We start from the raw sequence: 16,281 nt of genomic DNA, 5'->3' as shown, positions 1-16,281 counted from the left end.
CTGCTTCCAGGAACAATGCCCATTGGGGATGCTCCGGATGGTCATTCAGCAGAGGCCAATTGATTGACCGATGTACCTCTTGCCTTGAAGCTTGGCATGTTTACAGGCACCAAGAAGAAGCATTAATCCTTGCCAATTCCATTTAGGATCGGTAATTTGAAACAGGAGAAAGCAAAATGGGCAACCACCCCGTTTGTTTTATTTCTAAAAGTGGCTTTGCTTGTTGGAGGTAAAAGAATGGAGCTTTTTATACATATGAAATAGGGTAGCCTCAACTGCTTATCCCTAGAGAGATGTAGCCTCCCTTTAGTTACTTTTCACCTTAGGTCCCTCCAGGATAGGACCCTTGGGTTTTGCAAAGCAGATCCTCCCAGTTTGACATTGTCTGGTTTCCAGGCTCACACTGACACTTATGTTTTATCTTTTGCAGGTTGGGAGGCCCAGACCCCTTGGACTATGTTAGCATGTACAGGAACGTGGGGAGCCCTTCTGCCAACATCCCTGAGCACTGGCACTATATCAGCTTTGGCCTGAGCGATCTCTATGGTGACAACAGAGTACACGAGTGAGTGTATGCCCACCTACTCACCCTCCACCTGCCATTCTTTAGGCTTGAGCCTGTTTCTGAGGTTTTCTTGAACAGGGGTAATAGGGTCACTGCTGTGAGGATGCCACTTCTGAAGTGGGACCTATAGGTTCTTGCCTTCTTTTCATGTTGTAGTGGTCCAAATGTGAACATTGTATAGTATAGAAAAAGCCATTAGGTTTTTCTAGCCCTTCTGTGGAGTTGGATCTCAAACTTGGGTTGATGCCTCTATATGTTTCCTTTTCTCCTCTTAGTTTAACACAGAAATTTATGGTTTTGTTTTTTTCTTTTTCCTTTTCCTTGTGGTACTGGGGATTGAACTCAAGACCTTGTGCATGCTAGGTAAGCACTCTATCTTGGAGCTACATCCCCAGCCTGAAAAATTTTCAACATAAAGCAAAATTAAGTTCTATAGCAAAGACTGATCTACTTACACCCCAAATTCTGTCATTTAACATTTTCTACTTGCTCTCTCTCTCTCTCTATATATATATATATCCCTTTATCCTCCTTATCTACTTTTTATTATTTATTTTATGTGTGAGTCTTGGGCTTGGGAAATGTTCCTGAACTTTTGTGCTCAAAGCTAGCACTCTACCATGTGAGCCACAGCTGCACTTCTGGCTTTTTTGGTGCTTAATTTGAGATAAAAGTCTCACAGACTGCCCAGTCTGACTTTGAACCTTGATCCTCAGAGCTCAGCCTCCTGAGTAGCTAGGATTATAGACATGAGCCTTTGGTTCCTGGCTTTGTTTTAGTTTTTGAGATAATGTCTTGGTATGTTGTCTAGGATATCCTCAGCTCAAGAAATCCTCCTGTCTCAGCCCCTTGAGTAGCTTGGACTATAGCCATGTGCCAAAGCACCTAACATTATTTTAATTTTTCTCTTCTTCACTGCTTCTTGCTCTGCTGCTGGTGGGGTTTTTGTCTCCTCCTCCTCCTTTTTCTTCCCCTTCTCTTCTTCATCTTCTTCTTTATGGAGTCTTGTTGAGTTACTTAAACTGACTTAAGCTTACAATCTTCCACCTCAGTCCACTCCCAAGTACTTGAGATTGTAGGTATATGTCATGCCTGGCACTTGGCTACCCACTTTCTTCTTTTTAGAAGGGTGGTGCTGGAGATACATCTACTTTCTTTTTTCTTTCTTTCTTTCCTTCCTTCCTTCCTTCCTTCCTTCCTTCCTTCCTTCCTTCCTTCCTTCTTTCTTTCCTTCCTTCTTTCTCTCTTTCTTGTCAGTACTTTAAGGCCTGGGTGCTTTTCTTTTTTTTATTTTTTTTTGCTGGTTCTGGGGCTTGAACTCAGGGCCTTGGCTCTGTCCCTGAACCTCTCTGTGCTCAAAGCTAGCCCTCTACCACTTGAGCCACAGCTCCACTTCTGGCTTCTTCTGTTTATTTGGTACTGAGGAATTGAACCCAGAGCTTCATGCATGCTAGGTAAGCACTCTACCACTAAGCCACATTCCTAGGCCCCTGGGTGCTGTTCTTTAGATTTAAGGCTAGTGCTCTGTCACTTGAACCACAGCTCCACTTCTGGCTTTATGGTAGTTAGCTGGAAATAACAGTTGCATGGACTTTTCATTCCTGTGCGGGCTTTGAATCTTGGTTTTCAGATCTCAGCCTCTGAGTCGCTAGGATTACAGGTTTGAGCCACTATCACCTGACCTCATTTCACTTTTGTTTTTAAAATACTGGTCTGCTTCCATTTGTTTCCCTGCACACTTCTAAATCTTCCTTGCCTTTTCTTTTTTCCTCCAAACAATTAATTTGTGCTAGAAGAAAGCAAATACATTTCAATACCAAGTTAAACTTAATCAACTTAATTGTAAATCTTCTAAGACAATAGTTACAATTGGGATAGTTATAAAAGCTAGTAACATCTGTTAAGCACTGATTATAAGCCAAATACTCTTCCAATTCTTTTGCATGTATATATTACTAATGAATTTAATTTTCACAGTAACACAATTAAACTGGTATTCATAATAATTCATGAATAAACTAATATTCATCCCAATTTGCACATAAGGAAACCAGGAAACAAGGAGGTTCTACAACTTGCTTAACCTCACTTGTTAGAAATGGCAGAGTGGGGGGCTGGGAATATGGCCTAGTGGCAAGAGCGCTTGCCTCCTCCACATGAAGCTCTCGGTTCGATTCCCCAGCACCACATATATGGAAAACGGCCAGAAGTGGCGCTGTGGCTCAGGTGGCAGAGTGCTAGCCTTGAGCGGGAAGAAGCCAGGGACAGTGCTCAGGCCCTGAGTCCAAGCCCCAGGACTGGCAAAAAAAAAAAAAAAGTAAGAATAAAAAAAAAAAAAAAAAAGAAATGGCAGAATGGGATTTAAATCCAGGGATTCTGGCCCCAGAATCCATCTTTCTTTTCTTTCTTTCTTTCTTTCTTTCTTTCTTTCTTTCTTTCTTTCTTTCTTTCTCTCTCTCTCTCTCTCTCTTTCTCTCTCTCTTTCTTTCTTTCTGTTGTGGAGCTTAAACTCAGGGCCTGGGCACTGTCCTTGAGCCACTTTGTGTGCAAGGCTAGCACTGCACCACATGAGCCACAGTGCCACTTCCAGTTTTTGAGTGGTTAATTGGAAGAGTCTCCGGAGGGTACTGAGAATGTGACCTAGTGGTAGAGTGCTTGCCTTGTATATATGAAACCCTGGGTTTGATTCCTCAGCACCACATATATAGAAAAAGCCAAAAGTGGCACTGTGGCTCAAATGGTAAAGTGCTAGCCTTGAGCAAAAAGAAGCCAGGGGCAGTGCTCAGGCCCTGAGTTCAAGCCGCAGAACTGGCAAGCAAACACACACACACATACACACAAACACCCCCCCCCCCCCCGCCGCGCTCCCCCGACCCGCGGGAGAGACGGGGAAGGTGCGGGCCCTGACCGGACAAGCCAAGAAAGGAAAGGGCTGGCAGACCACCCGCACCCAGCCCTCCCTCACTGGAGGACAATCAGACGGCCTGGGAGACAAGTCGGTGCAAGATCTTGTTTATTGGGGAAGTACGTGCCACTAATATAAGGCACAGGAGCCAATCAGGTCTAAGATCGGCAGGAAGGGGAGGCATGAGCTGTCCATCAAGGGTGGAAGAGCCAGGGCATCACAGCCCACAGAGCCGCCTCCAGATTATAACCAAAGACACTTGCAGCAGCTGCGCGTTGTTAGGCGCCGCCATCTTAGCCACACGTGGACCCAAGACTGAGAAACAGGCGGGGCCAGCTAGTTGACTTCCAGGTGTGCCCCACATCTCCCCCTTTTTGTTTTAATGGGGGGGAAGGAGAGATTGACACTCAAGAGGGAGTACTATTACTGCGCGGGGCAGCTGTCCTCGATGGAGCTCCTCAGCTCCCAGCAGCAGGTCGCGTCCTTGGCGTTCTCGAGGCCACCATTTCTGTGCTACGTGCTCCCGCCAGGGCCCCACAGCCCGTTGACAAGCAGCTGCGTGTTGTCCTGCACCAGCGCCCGCACCGCCATTCCGCCCCATGCGCTCCCTCGCGGGCTCTCTGGTCCCCAGTGGCGCCGCCACTCGCCGCTCACCTGCTGCCGCACTGGTGGGAGGCCGCGTCCCACACCAGGCCACTCTTGTTCCAGGGGCGGATGCCCTTGAGGCACGCGAACTCCCTGGCACTTGCTTCTGGGCCCGGCCAGGTCGGTTCTCCGTTCCATCTCGTTCCTCCGGCCGGCTCCAGTGGCCTCTGCACCACTCCTCCAGGCAGCTGGGTTCAGCTCTCCACTCTGCTCCTCCAGTCCGTCTGGTTCCACTCTACTCCACTTCACACCCCTCCTGTCTTCTTCCTTAAACAGTCTTTGTTCATTTTCCTGTCGTCTAAAGCTTAGTGTGAGATTGCCCCATCTTTGCGGGGATACCCTTATCTCAGAACTCGTTTGGCTTGGCTCGACGAATTTCACTTTTAGTGTGAGATTGCCCCATCTTTTTGGGGATACCCTTACCTTGGGTCGTCTAAAGCTTAAACCTACGCTTCCTCGTGCCCCACATTGGGCGCCATTGTCGGGGTCTCTACTGTGTAGAAGCTAATTTTTAGACAATGATATGGTAAAGATGGTAATAGCCTTTTTTCCCACTTTGTTATAGTTCTTAGTGTCTTCTATGTTGTATGCTCAGTGTTTTACAATCTTATTTTTTGTTGTTGTTAGTAATGGGGTTTAGGTGATGGCTATTTTTACAATCTTATTTTTTTTATTTTTTATTTTTTGCCAGTTCTGGGCCTTGGACTCAGGGCCTGAGCACTGTCCCTGGCTTCTTTTTGCTCAAGGCTAGCACTCTGCCACTTGAGTCACAGTGCCACTTCTGGCCATTTTCTGTATATGTGGTGCTGGGGAATCGAACCCAGGGCTTCAAGTATACGAGGCAAGCGCTCTTGCCACTAGGCCATATCCCCAGCCCTTACAATCTTATTAAGATCTCTTGTTATCCTATGTTGGCATGATGGAAACAATGTCTGGGCCTGCCTGTACCACTTACCAAATCTTTGGAGAAGATCTTACCAAATCTTTGCAGAAGGTTTGGGAACAGAGACTTAATCTTATATGAAATGGGGACCCTGCATTATAATGTTAATAAATAGAGATAGAATAGCAAACAGATGTGGAGCGTAAAAGGACCATGTTAGATTTTAATTTATATTTTTAATAAGAACCTGCAGTGTGCATTTGGTGCAACTATTTTATACGTTTTTGTTGACAGATTTATTATGGTTAAAAGGAAACTATTTCCTATGTAGCTTAAGGATTCTTCCAATCTATCTACTTATCAGGTATGAATCTAAAGCTCAAAGTAAGATGACAAATGTAGTAGAGAAAGGTCCATGTTTTAACATCTGCATTTGAGGTAGGGTCCTCCTTATTATTTTTCCTAGTTTAATATTAGACTCTTGCATGTTGGTTATTTCTATACGATAATGTGTTTGGACATCTCTTTGGGCTCACACCTCATCTTTATAGTGTAGTGCTCCCAGCATCTCTAGTAAAACATGGAAGGAAATGTTTTCATTCACCCAGTTCTGGTTCTCCCCTATGTGGTCAAAAGTACCTTTATAATTGGCCTTGTGCAGATGTGACTGGCTTCTTCTTGATTCTGGTAAATTTCTTTTTCTCTGTGTGTGTGTGTGTGTGTGTGTGTGTGTGTGTGTGTGTGTGTGTGTGTGTGTAGTGGAGCTTGAACTCAGAGCTTCAAGCTTTTGCTTAGCTTTTTTGCTAAAGGTTGGTTCTCTACCACTTTAGCCACATCTCCATTTTTTTTTGTTGATTAATCAGAGATTATTGTTGATTAATTGGAGATTAATTTCTTGTCAGGCTAGCTTTGGACCTCAATTCTCAGATCTCAGCCTCTGAGTAGCTAGGATTATAGACCTGAGCCTATGATCAGGCCCTGGCTCTGATAAGTTTCTTGAAGAAAAACTTTCTTTTGCAAACATTTTATGTGGTCAGGTCTCATTAAAATGGGTTTTAACAGATTCCCTCCTTTTTTTTTCTTCTGTTTTTGTTTTTTTCTTGTTTTATTTTTGTACAGATTCCCTTTTAACTTAGTACATGAAACCAAAGTCAGAAATGTGAGAATTCTGCTATTTACCTTAAGTGCTAAAAGGTCCTGGATTGAAACTATGGCATATACATCTCCTGTGTCATTTTATTGCTTTTTGTTTTCTCATTCTCAAGAAAAGAATAGAAACATTGGTTCCTTTCTTTTTTTATTAGTCACCTATTTTGTAGTAGACACTGAATGAAATAATAGACATCTCAGAATAAAATTGTAAGACATAATTTCTGTTACAGGGTGTTTACATTCCAGAAGCATGGGGAACATGAAGAGATCTTGTAATATCAATTAATGCTATAAGCCAAGACAGTAGAACATGATCTGGGAGCACAGTGGAGAGACTGACTTTCAGTTATGCTGTCAGATCTGCAGTGGCTCCCAAGATGTGAAGCTAAATTCTTTATGTAAAATTATCAAGCCAAGGTGGGCATGCCTGTAATCCTAGCTACTCAGTAAGCTGAGATCTGAGGATTGTAGTTCAAAATCAGCTGGGAGGGATAAACTCCAGAGATTCTTATCTCTGATTAACCAGCAAAAAACCAGAAGTGGCTCCAGTGGTAGAGTACTAGCTATGAGTGTCAAAAGCTCAACAAAAGGGCTGGGGATATAGCCTAGTGGCAAGAGTGCCTGCCTCAGATACACGAGGCCCTAGGGTCCATTCCCCAGCACCACATATACAGAAAACGGCCAGAAGCGGCGCTGTGGCTCAAGTGGCAGAGTGCTAGCCTTGAGCGGGAAGAAGCCAGGGACAGTGCTCAGGCCCTGAGTCCAAGGCCCAGGACTGGCCAAAAAAAAAAAAAAAGCTCAACAAAAGTATGAGGCTTGGGGCTGGGGATATGGCCTAGTGGCAAGAGTGCCTACCTCGGATACACGAGGCCCTAGGTTCGATTCCCCAGCACCACATATACAGAAAACGGCCAGAAGCGGCGCTGTGGCTCAAGTGGCGGAGTGGTAGCCTTGAGCGGGAAGAAGCCAGGGACAGTGCTCAGGCCCTGAGTCCAAGGCCCAGGACTGGCCAAAAAAAAAAAAGTATGAGGCTCAATAAAAATCATTTTATTTTATAGTCACGGTAATTTTGTGACCTAAAGAATTCTTATTCTCTTCTATGAATAGATACAGAAACTCTGAGACGTTTGTTGCATGGCTAGTAAGTTAGAAGCCAGATCTGGTGACCCCAAAGCTTGTATTCTTAGCCAAAGTGCTATATTGCCTTCCCATTTTTGACTCAGCAGCATTTGTTCAGTGCCTGCCTATGCTTCCTTCTAGTAGGATCTTTCTTTTTGTCAGTCTTGAGGCTTGTATTCTGCATCTGGGCACTGTCCCTGAGCTCTTCAGCTCAAGGCTAGCGCTCTAGCCACAGTGCCACTTCTGCTTTTTGATGGTTTATTGGAGATAAGAGTATCACGAACTTTCCTTACTTATTTAGGCAGTGGGGATTACAAGTTACTTTTTTAGCCAGATGCCTGTGGCTCATGCCTGTAATCCTAGCTACTCAGAAGTCTGAGATCTGAGAATCACTGTTCAAAGCCTGCTGGAACAGGAATGACAATTATCTCCAATTAACCACCAGAAAGCCAGAAGTAGTGCTGTGGCTCAAGATGGTAGAGGGCCAAGCCTGAGCAAAAAAGCTCAAGGCAGAGCCCAGGCCCCAAGTTGAAGCCCCATGACTGACAAAAATAAATAAATAAGTAAACAAATAAATAAATTACTTTTAAAAAATATTTGAGTGCTATGGATTGTACCCAGGGCCCCATATACCCTGCCATTGTAATAAATTTATTTTTTTAACTGATAAAGGCATAAAAATTGTTCAGGTGTGTTTCAAGTGACACAGTAATAAAATAGAAGTTGTGTGATGGAATATATCCTGATGTGCTTGACATATGTATAAATTGTGTAATGTTTAAATCAGTTTCAACACATCTATCTTATTCCTTGTAGCCCATATGTTTAAAATTCTATCATTTTGCTTTTTGAAATGTAAATTATTATCTATAGTTACTTAACCATGCAATGGCACATCAGAACTTCTTGTTCCATCAAACTGTAACTTAGTTCCCATTGAGCAGCCTCCCTCCATCCCTCTCTCTTACTCTCCTTGGCCACTAGTAACCACTCTCCTACTCTCACCTTCTCTCAGTAGATCAAAAGGCTCTGAAGAGGTTGTCTCTAAAGCTGGAGAGATGGTGCAAATTCCAGTTTGGGGAAACCACAGGAGAAAGTAGAGTGTTTTTCTAGGAAGCCAGAGGTTACCCTCAACTGACTTCAACAGGAGACACTGTCCTGTCCAAGTCCTTGGTCCCAGAAGGTGTCAGACAGATGAGCCTCAGCTGCAAAGTGCTTGTCAGAGCCTGTAGCTCTGGTCTTTCCCTTTGTGGCCAGGCAGCTGTGGATGGAATGTGGGAATATGTGGCTCTGTGGAGGAGGCAGTTTCAGTGCTTCTCTGAGGATTTCTGGCTGCTCTTGCTACCAACACCTCTGACTGAACAAAACTACAAGGGGCCTAAGGTAGCCTATGAGGCTTGAAGAATGTGTTTATGAATGAAGCAGACTTCTCTGGTGGGATTCCACCAGGGCAGATCATCTGCTGTATGCACTGTGCTGGCTCCAAAGACAGCCTTTGTGAGGAGTTGGCGTGAATGCTAGCAGCCCCATCTCACCACCATGGGAGTTCCAGGCCATGTCTCATAATTGCTGACTCAAAGACAACTATGCCCAGTGGAGTTAGGAGTTGTCCTGGCCCCTTTTGGGGGCTGGACAACTGCTGTTGGCTGCTTCCCTGTGGCTACTTTTACTTGCTTGGTGGAGAGCTTTCTTTTCCCTTCATATTCTTTACTGGACTCTGCACTATACAAGTTATTTATTAAAACCCTAGATTTAGCTTCTTCATTTGCAATTTAGTGTGGCCTTGATCTGCTACAATTAAGAAATACTAATTTTCCCTGCTTAAAGCTTGGCTTGCAGAAACTTTCTAATGTAACATTTCATCTACTAGGGCTTTCAGTAGAAATCTCCTCTTTGCCGTACACACCTGTCTATGAGCTTGGTTTCTGTCTGATTGGGCCTAAGCTTTCCTCCCAAAGCTCTCATCAGAGTGCTTTGTTAATAAACCACCTGCAGAGATGGCAGGTTCTTGTCCCAGTAAAGCTAGAGGAAGGGCTCTGCAGGCTTAGCGAAGGGCAGGTCGCTCTGAAGCTTTAGTCCTTTTTGCCTTTCCTCTTTGAGATGTTTGGTTTCAGGATGACTATGTGAAATTTTAACATTCTCTATTAAGGACATAGTTCTGGGCCATCTAAAAAGAGTGGGGCACCTATGGTCTTAGCCCAGAAAAGGTAGGCCCCAGCTTAGCTTCTACCTGAAGCTGAAGTTGCCACTTCCACTTGGCTGGATTTCGGGCTAGATTGGGCTCAACATCTTTCTTCCCTCCCTTCCTCTCCTCACCCCCCATGCATGCCTTTTTTCTCACATCACAGGTTCAGACAGTGGAACCATTTGTGTTTTCTGATATATTTTCCTTTTGATCACCTCTCAAGCCAGTAATTGTGTTAGATTTCTTGATTAGATGCTGGACCTATCCATGAAGTCCTTCCCGTGCCGTAGCTGGGACTGGCTCATGAGTTCTCTACTTTCATTTTCTCCATTGATGTGTCTTCCATAAAGTCCAGCTGATACAGGGACCTGCACCCTAAGTTAGAGATAGATTGTACCTTCTGGTACACTATGAAAGACTGGCATACAATAAAGATTTGAACCTGTAAAAAAAAGAGAGAGACTGGTATAGCTGGGTGCTGGTGGCTCACACCTGTAATCCTAGCTACTCAGGAGGCTAAGATCAGAGGATCACGGTTTGATGCCAGCCCAATTAATCACCAGAAAACCAGAAGTAGCATTGGGGCTCAAGGTGGTAGAGTGCTAGCCATGACCAACAGAAAGAAGGAAGGGGGGGGAGGGAGGAAGGAAGGAAGGCAGAAAGGAAGGAAGGAAGGAAGGAAGGAAGAAAGGAAGGAAGGAAGACTGGTATGACTTGTCCATACAGACCATATGGAGTTACACTTTAAGTTAGGCTTTTTCTTAGATCCTTTACTGAAACCACAACTTTACTCTCAACATGGTAATAGTAATCTTGAGGGCATGTTGTACCTGTTGCTGTTCTTTTTATGAAGGTCAAGATCGAGCTGAGCATGGTGACATATACCTTTAACTTCAACACTCAAGAGATGGAAGTAGGAGGATCATGAATTTGAGGCCATTGTGGGATACATAGTGAGACGCTTGCAACAACAAACAATTCCCATCACCATTCCTCCTACCAATAACCTGTTAAGATTGGGTGATTGGTGTTAGCAAGAGTTGGACACCATGAACTGTCTTATTCTCCCTTATTTGAATACAAAAGACAGAGCCTGCCCTAGGCTCCTTTACTCAGGGAGATAATATTCATCGTCATAGGCACAAATATCCAAAGACGGGTGCAATGTTTTACAAGGCGAGCACTTTACCACTAGGCCATATTCCCAGCCCTCTTTTTGTTTAGTTTTGTTTTTGTTGCCAGTCCTAGGGCTTGAACTCAGGGCCTGAGCACTGTCCCTGGCTTCTTTTTGCTCAAGGCAAGGGTGCACTGTTTTAATTGACTAAGATAAGTGGGCAATTTATTTAGAGTAATAAATATAATACTGTATTATTATGTAACAATACTGTCTGTTTTGAGCAGGACTGCTGAATGAATCTGGGAGAAAGGATGGTCTGCTGCCCTTTCCTGGCACAGGGTTTGCCAGGTGATGTTAGGCAGGCAGTACTAATCATGGGCTCTTCTTCTTTGGAGGATCCAGCCTTCCTTTGTGATATACTGTCATTACTGGGCTGTTGTTCTGGCAGGAGATCTATGGTAATGAACAGCACAGACCTGGTCCTGATCTCCTTAGACCTTCAGTCATGGCTGAAAGGCCCTGGAAACCAGTGGTGCGGAGGGCGTGATAGAACCTCAGACCCTTAAGTACCTGCCTTTCTCCTTGTGGAATCATCTCTTGAGACCTAAGTTACAGAAGGAGTCCAGAATCTTGGATCAGCCCTCATTTGAGGTTAAGCCAGTTGCCTGTTCACTAGTGAGAACTTAGGTTTGTAGCAGCTTCCCAGAAAGTATGGTTCATTCCCAGCCTTTGCCAGCATGTCTGTAGGAACTGGGGACCCTCAAGGATTCCCGCCCCCATTACAGGGTACTAAGGTCTCAGAGTCCCTGGTCCCAGAATCAGCCTTACTTCATGAAGGCCAGCAATGAGGAGGTATTTGTATTTTTTCTAGAACTGATCTTCATTGGTTCCTGGGGCCACTTGGAGCTTTCTCTCTAACTCTCAGTTTGCCTGACTCTGGCTTTAGGTTGTTCAGTGTAAGGTCAGGACAATGGGGAGAAGAAACTGCTGGAGAACAGGGCCCAGAGCAGGCCCCTTGCCCCAGGGAATACAGCTGGCTGGTTGTGCTTTCTGCATTTGAGAGATTTGACTCCTAACTACTTCTGAAAGTTTGGTTGGCAGAGGGAAAAACATGTAGTGAAAACTGAGAGGAACACCACGTCTTGCCTAACCCCCTCTCCTTCCCTTTCTAGCTTTTCCAATGTATCGAGTTGCACACACCCTGAATCCCCGCCCTCCTGGAGCCAGTCTGACAATTTTTCATTCTTGTAACCAGGAGTTTTGCATAGAGAAGAGGCCCAGAAGGAAAGTGGTAACTGAGCTTTGGGAATAAGATTGGCAGGAACCTTGCCAATGTAGATCTGTTAGTCTTGTGTCAGTTCTTTGGCCAGGGACACTTCGCATAGTATCTCATGCAGCCAATTCCCTGCTCAGATTCATCCACTGGCTTCCAGTCTCCCTTGAGTGAAAGCCATAGGTCATGACAGTCTCCAAGGGCCTATGCACTTCACTTGTGTTTACTTCATCTTCTGTTGCTCTTTCTTGCTCTGCTCACCACACTCTGGTTCCCTTGCTGTGCCAGGCACTCTTGTGCCCCAGGGCCTTTGCACTTGTCTTCCCTACACTTGGAAATCTACCAGAGGACAGCCCCACACTTGACTCCCTCACCTCCTAGGTCTTTCCTCAAATACCTGCTGTCAATGAGGACATCTTTAAAATGGGAACCCTGGGGCTGGGGAATATGGCCTAGTGGCAAGAGTGCTTGCCTTGTATACATGAGGCCCTGGGTTCAATTCCCCAGCACCACATATATAGAAAACGGGCAGAAGTGGCGCTGTGGCTCAAGTGGCAGAGTGCTAGCCTTGAGCAAAAAGAAGCCAGGGACAGTGCTCAGGCCCTGAGTCCAAGCCCCAGGACTGGCCAAAAAAAACAAAAAAAAAAAAAACAAAAATAAAATGGGAACCCTGTATCCCCTCCATAAAGTAACATCTTCCTTTTCCTGACTAGCTCTTCTTTAAAGCATTTAGTTATTACTATCTAGCTTATTTTGTTTACTTAGTTGGCTTACTTTTTATTTGGCTTACTCCCCATTCCCGGCGTGTGAACATGTTTTATGTGTTGATGTTTCCTTAGTGTACCAAATATTTGTTGAACAAATGAGTAAGTTGCAGGTGGCTCTATCCCTGAGTTCAAGCCTCAGTACCACATTAAAAAAGGTAAGAAACAAAAAGAGACAAAATTAGAGAGGAGACAGAGAGAGAAAGGAACACCAAAGAGGAGGAAGAAGAAGAGGACACTGGAGCAAGATGATGTTGCCCAGTTTGAAAGCAGTAGTGGTACCTTCCTGTAATCTCAACACTCAATAGGCCTGAGACAGGAGGAGTTTATAAGAGGTCATTCTGGGCTATATAGTGAAATATTGTTGCAAAGGAAAAAGGAGCCAGGTGCCAGGGGCTAACACCTACAATCATAGCTAATCAGAAGGCTCAGCTCTGGAAGATTTCGGTTCAAATCCAGCCTGCACAGAAAAGTTCACAAGATTCCATCTCCAAAAAATACCTGCAAAAAGCTGGGTTGGATGTGTGGTTCGTTTGGTAGAGTCGAGTACACAAGCTGAGTGGGCATGAGGTCCTGAGTTCAAACTCTAGTACTACCCCCCCAAAAATATATATGACTTTCAATAAATAATTGGGTAAGGAAAGCAAAGGGATGGAATGAAGATGAGGGAGCAGGAGTGGAATTTTAGGAAGCTTTTTCAGTGGCAGAGGACTCTAGCACTAGTGTGGAGCACAAGTGCTGAATGTTGCTTCTACTTCTCTGAAAAGGAAGCAGTAGTAAAAGTGACCCAAAGGTAATACCACTTAAATACCTAAATCTGACCTTGATAGAGACTAAGAGGAAGCTCATTGCTTTTTAATACTGTCTTATCTTGTTTGTTGCTTTTATTGAGACCTGATTATCCCCTTGGGAAACAATGGTACTGTCATTACCATTTGGTGCGGCTCAGTTTTAACAACATGTACCCATGAACAGAACACACAAAAAGTACAGTCTTTGCCCTTGGGGAACTGAGATGCTATAAAGATTTGCTTTTTCCTATTCCAGGTGTCTCAATCTTCAGGGGAGCCGATTTCTTGGAATCCTAGAAAAGAGTAGGTAGACAAAGGCCCCTGGTCAGATCTTTTGGCTCCCATGTCAACAGGAAGCCCTAGAGCTACACACCTGTGCACAGGAAGCAAAACTGGCCCAATCTGGGTCACTATTGGTCCAGCTTGTCTTTTCACTTTTTATAATACTTTAAAGATACTGCTTTAAGACACAAGTGGTGAGTGAGAGCTATTGAGGTTTCTAGTATGCTTGATTACCTTTGGACCTCCCAAGGGTGGACCCACAGGTTGTTAGTGGTGTTTGGGAGGAGAGAGAAGTTACAGTAGATCTCCAGTAGGGAACATTGACTGTGAGACCGCCGACCTTGCAAGAACATCTGCTGCTCTTTGTATGAGCATTTCTTAAATCCAGTGTCTTAGTCTGGGAAGTTCTTTGCTCACTGAACGCCCAAGATAGAGTTAAGCCACCAAAATCTTGGGAGCCAGGAGGCATTGTTTGGCTAGATTCTCAGTTGAATGTGTCCCAGAAGCTACTGTTTTTAAACTTCAAGAATGCTGTGGGAATGTGTTCCTTAGCTGTGGGAATGTGGTCTTTGGCAAGGGGTCTCAGAAAAGGGCTACTTTAGTGAGGCAAACGCATTCCATGAATCTGTTGGATAGGCTGTAGCAGAAAGCAAGCATGTGAAACTCAGTTAAACTGCAGCCTCATCGTACTCCCACTTCCCTTTGTGAGTGTGGTCCCCCTGATGCATGCGTCTGCCTGCCTGCCTTCCTTCCTTCCTTCCTTCCTTCCTTCCTTCCTTCCTTCCTTCCTTCCTTCCTTCCTTCCTTCCTTCCTCCTTCCCTTCTCTCTTTCACTCTCTTTGTGGTGCTAGGTTGAACCTGGACCTTGTGTACAAATTGGCTCTACCATTGGGCTACACCCCCAGCCCTAGGCTGATGTATTTTTTATTCAGCACTGGGATTTGAATTCAAGTCTTCATGCTTGCTAGGCAGATGTTCTATTGCTCAAATTGTACCCTAGCCCTTTTGCTCTTTTTGACACAGGGTCTTGCTTTTTGCTCAGGATGGCTTGGATGGCAATCCTGTTTCTACTTCCCACCATAGCAGGGGTGACAGGTGCACACCACTGCTTTCAGCTATTGATTGAGATGACCAGGCTGGCCTTGAGCCATGATCCTCCTGGTCTTCATTTCCTGAGTAGCTGGGATTACAACTTTAGTACTCAGTATGGTTACTTATGTTGTGATCAAAAAAATTTTTTTTTACAAATGGTTAATGAAATATAGTTGTGAGTTAGTCAAAGTGAAAACATTGTCTTTTTCTTTTCTTTCCTTTTCTTTTTTTGCCAATCCTCGGGACTGAACTCCAGGCTTAAGTACTGTCCCTGGCTTCTTTTTGCTCAAGGCTAGCACTCTGCCTCTTGAGCCACAGTACCATTTCTGGCTTTTTCCATATATGTGGTGCTGAGGAATCGAACCCAGGGCTTCATACTCTACCACTAGGGCATATTCCCAGCCCCAAAAACATTGTCTTTTGAAGGGTTTATTTAGTGATTGTTGTTGAATTCCACTATCATGACTTTCACTGAAATAATAGTGGTCCTAGAGTCTCAGGCTGGGTTGGAAGGCTTTGGGAGGGATTCAAGACCAGGAAATTGGGCAAAGCTTGCAGATTCAGGCCACTTTTGATGTACTGGACCCATGAAGCCCCAGAGTCTGGGAGTTCGTAAGAGTCTGGGTGTTAGGGAAGCTGTGTCATCTGCAGATACTTCCAAGGGGTGATGAGCAGGAGCCACGTGTAGTGAACATGAAGAAGAGGAAGGGACAGGGGCATGGTGGAGCCTCTGTGAGGTTGCTAGCTCCTACCTGGTACTGTGCTGGCCCAGTGAGGAGAATGTCCTATGCAAATTGTGCAGATGAGGAAATGGTAGACACATGGAGTTAATTTGGCATTATCTTGGCTTAGCTTCTGCAATTGCACCCACTTCACTAGACCCCTCTCTAGTACTGAATCCTGGTATGATATAATTTTATGTGATTTTTTTTTTTTAGTATTTTACGCATCAAGTATATGTTGAATATGCTTGAACTCATTTTCTTTTTTTTATTTGTTTATTAATTGAACACAATATTTTTTACAAGGTGTTGTGCAAAAAGGGTACAGTTACATAGTAGGGCAGTGTGTACATTTCTTGTGATATCTTACGTCCTGTTTTTCTATTCCTTCTCTAGGTCAGGTAGACATATATACAATATACAATGTATCAAGAACATATACAGTATTCACAGACTTGGTCTCTACTGTCTCTCCGTCTCCCTTTGTTAACAGTCATATATCAGGGAGATCATGCCCCTTTGTTTTCTGTGTTCTAGGCTTGTCTCACTCGACATTATTTGTTCGAGTTCTGACCATTTCCCTGCGAATAACAATATTTCACCGTTCCTAATCGCTATGTAGTATTCCATTGTGTATAAGTGCCATATTTTTTGGATCCATTCGTCTGTGGAGGGGCATCTGGGTTGTTTCCATATTTTGGCTATTGTGAATTGTGCCGTGATAAACATGGAAGTACAAATGTCTTTTTGATATCTTGGGTTTTGCTGTTTAGGATAGATGCCTAG

General features: G+C 44.4%; 1 protein-coding gene across 3 annotated transcripts in view; it reads left to right on the top strand.

Moving 5' to 3' along the window:
* Sufu (SUFU negative regulator of hedgehog signaling) overlaps positions 1-16,281 on the top strand; it is a 91,329-nt gene that overhangs the window by 4,638 nt on the left and 70,410 nt on the right. For all 3 annotated transcript variants that reach the window (XM_048338346.1, XM_048338345.1, XM_048338348.1), the window contains exon 2: positions 431-565. In XM_048338346.1, coding sequence (XP_048194303.1) covers positions 431-565 — 135 coding nt within the window. The remainder of the gene's footprint in view (positions 1-430; positions 566-16,281) is intronic.

This window comes from Perognathus longimembris, chromosome 2 (assembly GCF_023159225.1).
Source record: "Perognathus longimembris pacificus isolate PPM17 chromosome 2, ASM2315922v1, whole genome shotgun sequence".
In the NCBI taxonomy this organism is placed as follows: Eukaryota; Metazoa; Chordata; class Mammalia; order Rodentia; family Heteromyidae; genus Perognathus; species Perognathus longimembris.
The sequence above is the reverse complement of the archived record's forward strand: the minus strand, read 5'-3'. Positions and strand labels throughout refer to the sequence as shown.